The sequence below is a fragment of the Lingula anatina genome, chromosome 10 (genome assembly GCF_051362555.1).
Source record: "Lingula anatina isolate TDL-2025a chromosome 10, LinAna3.0, whole genome shotgun sequence".
In the NCBI taxonomy this organism is placed as follows: domain Eukaryota; kingdom Metazoa; phylum Brachiopoda; class Lingulata; order Lingulida; family Lingulidae; genus Lingula; species Lingula anatina.
Window position 1 is genome coordinate 15,150,059 of NC_141776.1, and position 10,746 is coordinate 15,160,804.

The 10,746-nt window shown below is 36.7% G+C and overlaps 1 protein-coding gene across 1 annotated transcript; it reads right to left on the bottom strand.

The window, feature by feature from the left end:
• Positions 1–3,838: 3,838 nt before the first annotated feature.
• Positions 3,839–10,746, bottom strand: LOC106164389 (brevican core protein-like). Its single transcript, XM_086998160.1, has 5 exons — positions 10,222–10,746; positions 5,916–6,012; positions 5,494–5,673; positions 4,491–4,601; positions 3,839–4,117 (listed from the first exon to the last, which is right to left on the bottom strand). Exons 1-5 carry the CDS (start codon positions 10,552–10,554, stop codon positions 3,996–3,998), a joined length of 843 nt encoding a protein of 280 aa, XP_086854286.1. The 5' UTR covers positions 10,555–10,746; the 3' UTR covers positions 3,839–3,995.

Consider the following 10,746-nt stretch of genomic DNA (forward strand, 5'->3'; position numbering starts at 1 on the left):
ACTCCTTCCTCTGCTTTGAGTTTCCCTTCAACAGCTGGAAAAGTAGTAACACGGGTGAATGAGCAGGAGGTCGCCAGAACTCGGTTTCTTTGTTTACGGTTCGGGGTCTCTCTCTCTCTCTCTCTCTCTCTCTCATAACAAATCACATAATAAATGCTAAAGCTGTTGTTTCGCTGTTATTGGTATTCTAAAAACATGGGAAGAAGAAGTAAGATTTATCAGTCCATGCCAATTCCATATATTCTACACTCCCCCAACAAACAAAAATGAAATAAATAAATAAATAAAAATAGCGTGTGGAGACCCGAATGCGGGAAAATCCAGCAAATTGCAATTTGTCACCAACGAACCGTCACCTATCTGTAGGAAATTAACTTAAATCTATACATATAATACACACACATCCACACACACACGACAGCAAGAAAATCCCGTTTTATCCGTCAGTGCACATCCGTGCTCAAAATGATAAACAAAACAAAATAAACAAATAATAAACAGTCCAGAATGTCCCAGTACGGTCTTTTTAGCTCATATGGCTGATAACCTATATGTACATGTAGCTGACCACAAATCTAATTTGTCTGCTACCCGGTCTACTAAGTACAGGGCATATGGTGCGTGCCTACAGATTAATTTGCCGTGGTGGACTCATCATTACCTGTCGACTTGCTGAGATGGGCTAAAATGAGTAAGTTCAACAGGGGCGGATTTAGGCCGTCTTCTGGGTCTTCCGGAAGACGGTCAGATTTTCAAGTTTACATTGACGGGTATCTAATTTTTTCTGTCAGAAGACGGTCAAAAATGAGGATGGATCAACAAAGATAATTTGGAAGACTGTCAGAAAATAAAATAGCTCTGGATCCGCCCCTGAGTTGGGCTTAATTTGGCTGGAAACCTGACTTAAGTTGATACATAGTTTTTACATCCGTTATAGTATAGCCTGCAGGCCCGTAGCCAGCAATTTCAAAAGGGGGGTTCTTTTTCTGAAAAAGTGGACCTTTTTTCCATAAAAACTTCATGTACCTAGGTCAAATTTCACCCAGAGTGGACCTTTCCCAGCAAAAGGGGCGGTTCTTTCGAACCCCCCGAACCCCCCCTGGCTACGGGCCTGGCCTGTATTTCATATTAAACAATATTGTCAATCTCCGTGATGTCTTATTGCAAAGTGAACGCGATACATGGCTAGAAAACGTAATTATAAAACCACGAACAATGTCAGATGAGGGGCATGTATTAGATATAAATATCACATGAATGACAGCGCAATTCGTAGAGCGAATATTCATATTATCTCTCAGTACATTTTCTCTATATAGTCTATGCCTACGTACATGTATAGTCATTCATAAATGACAGTTTTTTTTACAGTAGCTAGGGGGTTCGAGGGGTTCAAACGCTCTGCGTCAAAATTAATCTACCTGTAGGTACATGAAGGTTTCATGGTAAAAGGTTCACTTTTTCAGAGCCTGCATTGCCAACAGCGGACTAATAGATCCGCGGATCAAACATGGCCGACACATTTGAATGATTGGGGCCATTCGGAATGAGAAGATCCGAGTGCTGACTGGTCCATGGACGCGTCGTCCCTCGACCTGTCGAATTGAGACGAGATGTAATTACTGTGTCCCTGCAGGGACGACGCGTGGGGAGGCGTGAAAGAGGCGGAGAGACCATTACAGGATTAAGCAGTCTTCTTTTCATGTAGGTCCGCCATATTAAGGTCGTGGACTAGTTAGCACCCGGATCTTCTCATTCTGAATGGCCCCATTGGCGCGTAATCCCCGTGGGGAATCTATTCAGTGGCAATAACGAGATTATGCGGCAAGCTTTCAAGGGGGCCGCCAAATTTGATCCGCGTATATGTTAGTCCGCTGTTCTGAATACGTCCTTGGAAAGAAAACCCCCTTCGTTGGTTACGGACCTGCGTTATAATCCTTTATAATGCATAAAACACGTACGTGTATTTGTCGCGGTTATTAGATTATATGAGATCCATCATATAAACAGGTGCAGCCTGCAGACAGTTTAGACACGCTGTGTACGTGACGAGCTTGTAAAAAAATTAATAATCTTTCAAATTTAATCTAAGACAGAATATGGGTGCTAGGTGAAATGTACAGTCCAAAATAGACTAGAGTGAACTGTGACAGGAAACAGTGGGTGTTTCATGTTAAAGGAAAGATGTACAGTCAAAAAGGGCGTTACGTATTTCTGCATTTATATGAAGCATATATCATTATACTACAACCTGTAGTACAGGTTGCACGCCAACCCCATCACTGTAGAGCCTTTGATGTCGATATTTGATTGCGTTGTCTCAACCGGATTTCTTGTTTTGATCTCCCCTACCACATTCACGATCAGTCCGTGCATAAAGTCGAATTCTGTGCCTCGAATAAGAAATAACTAGTTCTAATCATCAGAAAAAGAATTATTTATAAAGACCGTGGATTCCTTTGTTTCACGGCGTTATTAATATTGCTTTGAACGTTATTGAATGGGAACTTCCACGTTTGAATTTTAATTTAAACCATTTAGTTAAACGAGCTCCTTTTCTACCTAAAAAGTGGTAGAAATAGATCCACGTGAATAATCCATAAACGGGGGTAAAATTGCATTACAACATGAGGGTTAGTTACATGGTCTATACTTTTTATTCTATTTGTAAGTGCTGGTTCATTTCGCTTTAATTATGGTTTACTTCTTTTGATACTCTTCTTACAATTCACGAAACACGACCTAAATGTTATGCAAAAAAAACCACGGCGGATAACCACGCTTTTTGAAAGTAAAGCACAACAAATTATTGTAAATACATTACTTTATTTCTAATAAACACGTAAACATTAGAGGAAACTAAAATCGCAGAATGAGGATAACGCTCTGGGTTACACTGCAAAGATATGCTATATCATAAACGTCATAATATGTACATTTCATACAGGATTTCAGAAAGACGCTACATCGGCACACGACAAAAATATACAACATCCAAACAGAAGAAGATATACCATCTGGTTGCTGAACAGGATCCAGAAGCCATAAACCATGACAAAAAACACCCTCTATTAGATAAAATGTAAATAAAATTTACTCGGGACACGATGGATGATGCAAATATATTAGCTTATTAATGCAGTCCACACTGACTTGAATGACGGCTAAATATTTGACAGACTAAATGTAAGCAAAAGTTCTTCCTGATATGACGAAATTTAATGAAAACGTACACGGCATGTAATACTGGAAGCGCACAAGCATAAGATACCGGTACGTCACGTATATAAGTACCTGTTCAGACAGCCAAGGTTTCATTTAATATAGATTTAGGGCGGCCACGAACATTGAAGATTACCCTAAGGAAAAATATTACAATTCTTGTTTGCATGTGTGAGCCGATTAAAAGAAAGATGCATTTGTATACAAAACCATAGAATTCCATCCATGTAACGGTACATGTAGTCATCAAAAAGAGCAATCCGATTAGAAATGTCTTCATTACAAATGGATGGTGTAACATAAGGAAATGACGGAGAGAGCAGCAGTGTTGACGTTAGAAAAAGTATCCGTAGGTATAAATTTGACAGCAGGCAGCATAAAAACGTTGATCTCATAACCTGAATTGACAACCTTAACAGCATCGGAAGAAATTTCATAAATTATCTTGAAAGCGTAAAACATGCTACAACGTATCCATGTTGCCCTTTAAGTATGATGACGTTTCCATATTTTCCCTGTGACTAATTCACCAAGGGCTCGTTGGAAAAATCCTTAGTTATTTGACCATTTTGTGTTCTCTTACGGAGAGCCAATCTGTAAGCCGAAGTCAACAAACCATAGTTTACAAGAAATTTAATTTACCAACCATACATTTCTTGAATATATAAGGTACGAATAAAATGAGATACAAAAAGATTGTATTATTGTGCTAATATTGGTTCCTTCCCATGCGGATTATATCCTGTATATATTTTTTCAGTATGCGTCGTTGTCTAGGTCGCTTCTGTTTCACATATAAAGTTAATACTATAACTGCATTGAACGTCATCAAAAAGCTTGGTGGTTTTATAGTATTGTACACAGTCTTGATTGCCCCCTTTGCTATTTGGTTCACCTGGAATGGAAATTACTCGTGGTAAATAGATTCTTCTTATTATGCAAATAAAATTAACATCAGGTCATTTCGTTTGAATTAAATTGTTTTAAATCTTCTTCAATTTAAAGCCGACAAGAAGTCATTATTCCAATAAAAAAAACCGATATCAATTATGAGAATTGGCAATTTTCAGTTCAAATTTGGCATTTTCTTCTTGGTATCATCGCTTCATTTTTACTTCTACCAGTATGTAAGAGCACTTCAGCATGGCAATACATACCAAGTAAGATAGTTTTGAATATTTCTCAGACACATTCCATTCAGGTTATTTAAAGACAAAATTGTGAAAATAAAATATGAAAATACAAATGGAAATATGTGAGTTTTATACCTGGGCCCCATGCAGTAAACGGTGCTGGAATGTCGCCCCATCCGGACAATACCCAGGTACCTTCAGAGGCTTCATCTGTTGCTGCAGTAAACCAGGAGGTGGCGTTGCGAGCTGCAGGTAAATAATTGACATTTAGTGGGGTGGCTTAGGGGCAATGTGGCCAAATCGTGACACGGCGGATAAAAGCACCAAATTTTGCATGTGGTAACCCTTTGACATACTACGTCGAATTAGAGCCGTAGCCCTCCAGGGCCGTAGCCTGAGAAAAATGCCAGGGGGGGCAGTAAGCGGACACGAGGAGGCAAAGCCCCCGAGGTGGGTGGTTGTGGGAGGGGGTGTCCCCCTCGCACGGTGTGGAAAATTTTTAAAAACTGTATGTATAATACTGCATTCTGGTGCATTTTAACTGTTATTTATTGCTCAATCAGAAGTCAGAAATTGTGGGTTCATTTTGCCATAAGTACAGTCATTTTTTCAACACAACACACCAATTGGACTTTTTGGCATAAACTGAGTTGGCTAAAAACAGTACACCTTTGTAAACAGATTGTTGAATGATTGTCTAGTGGCCATGAGTGCATTTTCTCACAGATTTGATACCAACTTTGCAATTATTTATTTTTTTTACCTTTGCGATTATTATTATTTTTTTTGCACCTCAAATCCCAGGGGGGGCAGCTGCCCCCCCTGCCCCCCCCCCCCCCCCGGAGGCTACGGCCCTGCCCTCTGAAAAATTTACTGATCGGTAAAATAAATCCAAAATGTATTGAATTCTACAGAAATTTAATTGTGACAACTGGTACCAACTTATAAGAGACACTATTATTGTCTAAATAGATTACAAGACGAAAACATTGAGTAATTTGCAAAGTAAAAGTACTTGTGGGTAACACGTACTATTACACACGATTGTACTGTTGTTGAGGCCTTTTTTGTTATAAATCACTGTAAAACGCACTAGTATACCGATGTCAGATGATGTAATATCATAAATTTCCCTTACCTTCGTCGGCCATAATATATTGTCTAATAAAGGTGTGCTCCTCTTCATCGTCAACGGCGACAAGCCTCGCTCCCATTGACTCGCAGTGGGCTTTAGCCTGGTAGAAGTTGCCTTTCAGTGCTATGTTGAAACTGTAGCAACTTGTCCTGAACGTAACCTCAAACTGCGGTGGACACGCCACTTAATGCACAAAAAGTGATAGAAATCATTTGATATAATTAATATAATAAAGCATAACGTGTCTTTTATTACCCAAGTATGTATGTAAACTGTTTCACACCATAAATACATAGGCAATAATGGCAACGTTGTTCACTACTGGAAACGCTTGTTGGGATATTAAACATGAGTTTTTAAAAGCTATCACTGGAAATATAAACTTTATCTTGAATATGACCAGTATGTTCCTGGATATTACTTACGTTCACAGTTCAATCCGCCGTAAGGGACAGGGCAGGCACATTTACCAGAACCATCAGTTAATTGGACACAAGTCCCGCCATTTTTACATCCACATACCTGAAATAATATAGTACACAAGCATTGCTGTGGTTCTTACTGCATTTACTGTGTCACTTAAGTCAGTATTTGTATATCTTTTTATTCATTACTTATTGACACTCGATACACAAATACAGCAATATAATTATCCTCCACACTCTTACTCGCATTCTAACACTATTTCCTTTATTTCATGATGTGAACTAATATGTATTTTGCTTAAATTTAATGAACAAATTTTCAGTGTTGTATTTTATTGACCAGTAAAAGAACGACTTAGGACTACTTATTATTATTTTCATTAAATAAAGATATTACTTCATCTCCATATTGACTACGTCAGATGTTTTAACATTTCAAGTAATTTTCCTGGCTCCAAATTGCAGCACTTGTAGCTGTTATCATGTAAAATGTTCCTGATAGCTGTTCAATTGACTAATATTCCTTTGAAATCGATATTACAGTTTTCACACACACACACACACACTCAGAGTCCTAAACGTTGCTGTAAAGGCAACAGCTTGCATTAGCAAATTCACTCTGAAGTATTTTTGATGTGACGGTATCATTTCATAACATGGCAATATTTGTTTCCGTGCTTTTAAACAGATAAAGTAAAAAAATTGTACGTACATTCTATCGAACCGCCTGAACATTTTTTCAAAGGATATTGTCACCCTTCGCCCCAACCTCATTGTTTACTACCTTTCATACATATTTTTGGGTAATTGATAAATCTTCTGTGTTCAGTGACTAAATAAATTAACGATTACACATACGTCATCTTACGGGTGACGTCATAATTGCGACTTTGAAGTAAAAACTGAAAATCAGTTTTTCAAATTTCTCTTTTGCCTAGAAGCACCCACGATCACAGTTTTAACACCAATTTAAAGACAACACTTAATATACTTCAAAACGCTGCCAGCGTCTTTTCAAAAGGTCTTACTTCAGATTTTATCGTTGATAAAGCAAAATAATGCCTTTGTCAGGTAAAAATCTGTAATTAGGTGTTCATAACTCCATAATAAAAACAGTTTAACCAAAATGACGTCACGGAATTGTAACCCATACAGTCATGGTCAACTCTGCCAATTTTCGTGATAAAATCTTGTTCAATGAGGAAGGTACATCCCATACCGATTGCTATCTCAGCTCAAAATGGAAGGGTGTTAAATTGACGATTAAATCCTAGAATTGCCTATGCCAATATATTGCAACGAAAAATATAAACGCCGATATTTCATAATTTCGAGGATTTTTTTTATTCTTTTAAACAAGCACAAAGAGAAAGCCATTGTTGAATAATCTAATGGAGGTAAACCCTCAGTTTTAGTATCTGGATGATAAAAAAGAGTTACAGTACCCTTAAAGACCGCTCACAGACAGGATATTCTGTCTGAACTCCGGTACAATTACAATTCGTTATATAAGTCTTTGTTCTCATCGCAGTAATATGAAGCTGCTGCCGTGTTCTAGGCAGCGCATGGCAGTGTGTAGTGTAATTTAGACACAATATATTAGTTTGAAGAATTAAAGCTGCAATTAATTACATCTAGGTCTTAGTAAAAATCCGTAATGAAAAAATAGGCAACCGTTCATACAACATTAGAAATAGAACATGTTCTGAAAACATGACAATTAGCATCGTTGTCATCTTCATATTCAATCGCCCTTTGAAATTATTCATATTAAATACACGAAAATTATTCCCAGCATGCTTTGTAACACTGAGCCTGTTTTTTTTTTAAGAAACCTTCAGGAAGCTATCAAATTGCTGCTTATCATTATTACACAATAGATGACTTTTTTCCGAAGCCTTTCAAGCCTCAATATTCAGTGGTTATTTATTTCTTTCCACACCGATTAGTGTCCAGGTGGCATCATTACAGGCATTCAGGATGCGACCTTTAAGATATCCATGTGTAACAAACACTCGGAAATGAGTTTTTCTGGAAAACATTAACTATTGCTTTTCGTGTTTCTATTGAGAATTGCGTGAGTCATCTTTTGTTTATTTAGAACAGGAAACCATGACGAAATATAGTTGACTCACTTCTCTTAATTGGATAGTATGGAAAATAATGTTTATGCATAAAGAGTTAACTGCACACAGTATATGTAATGAAGGACCCAAAGATAAAGAAGCCTTGAACTACAACTTCAATTTGATACCTGGTTGATCTTTCTGAAAAGAAAACTGTTCTAATGTCATTGGCAAAACGATCGATACCACACTTACAAATATTAATGCATTAATTTTAATGTCATTTAAAAGCATAATAGTGTATAGTTCCTGCACTGGGGTAGTTTGATTGATTATCGTAACTTTCGTTAGTTGCATCGTTTCAAAATACTGCGTTTCGAAAATCCGATGCTTGCTCTTGCACAGGGAAGTACGTGTCTCGCATTATAACAAGTGCAAATCAGCATTAAGTCGCCTTCGATACAAAAAAAAAAAAAAAAAAAGAACACTCACAGTGAATATGTCACAGGCAATGATTAATTTCATGCTTTTAGAAAAACTAGATGAAATGGTAGCTTTTGTTTGATAAAAATGACATGTAATGGCAAATTTGCTAAATTTACTTCTAATAGCATCTAATTATTTACCAGGAAGGCTACCCCTCTGGTCTGTTTAAGCATGTAAGCAAGTTTCCTGAATCCTGTACAAAAAATCCAATCTTTTAATTTCATTTTTTGCCTTCATTCTTTCTTATAATCAGTGAAATATTCACAAAAATGCAAAAATACCCCTAAAAGATTATTTAAAAGCAGAGTATAGTATTTCCTGTTTTCATTAATAGTATAAAAGCATGGAGGATACAAATAAGCAGATGTGAAAGTCTCTTTTTATCATAATTAACTTTTAATCTTTTCCAGCAAACACAAAACCCTTTCAACACATTTCAAAAAGGTTTCATTGTGTTCTTAACATTACAAAGTGTTTGACCACAGTTAAAAATATCTTGGCAAAAAATGTCGATTCGTTTGTATTTTAATTATTTTATGAAAACACTTAGTCAAAACACCTTTTCTGAAACATAGTAATTACATAATGAAATATTTTTATCATAAAATAGCTATGAATTAGATTAGTTAACGCAAGAAACGTTTAATCTAGTGTCTATGGAAAACCCCTTTGTTTAGCTTGGTCCAACTTGTAGAACTATTGCGACGTATGGCTTGAGTCTTATCATTATCGAATATCCCGTGGTGTTTTTTCTCTTTTTCAAACCGTGCAATATTGAACTTACATCAAATAATTATTCCTGGATGCAGAACTGTTTATATTTAACCAGACTTTTACAAACTCAGCAAAAATCACTGTCGAATAAATAAATAGTGTTTTAGATAAACCTGTAGATTGTGTTGCCTTTGCTTCAGTATTAACATTCTAAGGAACTCGCTCGTGATTTCAGTTGGCATAGGTGTCGTGAATAATATCTGTGTGTATACACAGTTGATGATATTTAGCTAAAACTATTCATGGTAAACTACCTGTCAAAGCGAGACTGAGTGCTTGTTTGGTTATTTTGACGCGGTACTTTTTAAAGTGCATATTTCTCATGTCTTACACAGTGCTGTTACAATCTTTAAAATATACATATATATTACTTATTAAAGCGTTATCTTAAACATTTAAAAACACTCTAAAGCATTCACATAACGTTATAATTCTTTGCTGGTTATCCGATCATTTCAACGGCTAAAAATGTAAATAACGCCACTGACCATTTAGTTGGTCACTTTCCTTACATATTTTCTATACGATTATTTCAAGAGCAAAGCAAAAGTTTTTGTGTTCACATTTTTCTGCTTTCCAAAATGTGCATATTGGACTTACAAGATTAACTGGCGTGAATGACAAAATGACCATTTATTAAAAGCTATATGGTTTCAGTAAAATTGGTATTAAACAGCCAACGTCAGTAGGAAAAATTTTATTTTATTTGTATTTTTAATAATTCCACATAATTTAGCGATTATCTACTTTGAGTTTTAACTGACTTTGGGATAGTTACATTTGCAAGACTGTTTCTAATGGCATCAGCTATGAAACATATCCTAAATACTAAATTTTTGAAGACATCTGTGAAAAACAAGATGTTTTGTGGATGATAATATCTAATAACATTTAATAACATATCCGAGGTGTAGATCGAGTTAAGATAAAATGAAACATTTTGTATCATTATGGATTCTTCCTGAAAAAATATAACTTACCAGACAAACTGAGCGATTGCGTGCCTCTATGTAGGAACAGCTCGGGTCACTCAACAGGAACTCCGCCTGAACGCCGGAACAGTTGAAATTGGTAAGAGCACAAGTCTTTGTGTTACCGCAGTAATATGCCCCTAGGCAGCTTCTATGCCCCAGACAGTGGAGTGCGCAGTGCCCTTTAGACATAGAAGATGTCGTCTGAAGAATTAAATCTTCAATAAATTTCGTCTGAGGCTGAACCCGAAACCATAAAGATGAAGAATTCGACGCGCCAAACCATATCATAAGCAGAGCATAATCTGCCAAAAGAACGGCCACAAATTTCTTCGTTGCCATCTTCAAATGGTTAACTGCTGTTTGGATCCTTCATTATCTTTTACGTGAAATGTGTTCACAGCATGCATTGAAACACCCACCCTCGAGTCTGCAAGCTCTTTTTATGTCATTAGTGTTTTCGGTTGGCTTCACCTGACGTCCTCAGTGAGAGATTAATCTGAAGCGTCTATTTGTGACACTCAAAAGCTGCTT

Bases quoted from the DNA above. Each gene is read 5' to 3' on its own strand.
- LOC106164389 (XM_086998160.1), bottom strand. From the start codon at position 10,554: ATGGCAACGAAGAAATTTGTGGCCGTTCTTTTGGCAGATTATGCTCTG. The intron at 5,674-5,915 runs GTAAGTAATATC...TTGTGCATTAAG, and splicing joins CGGCGGATTGAACTGTGAAC to TGGCGTGTCCACCGCAGTTT. The intron at 4,602-5,493 runs GTAAGGGAAATT...ATTTACCTGCAG, and splicing joins ATATATTATGGCCGACGAAG to CTCGCAACGCCACCTCCTGG.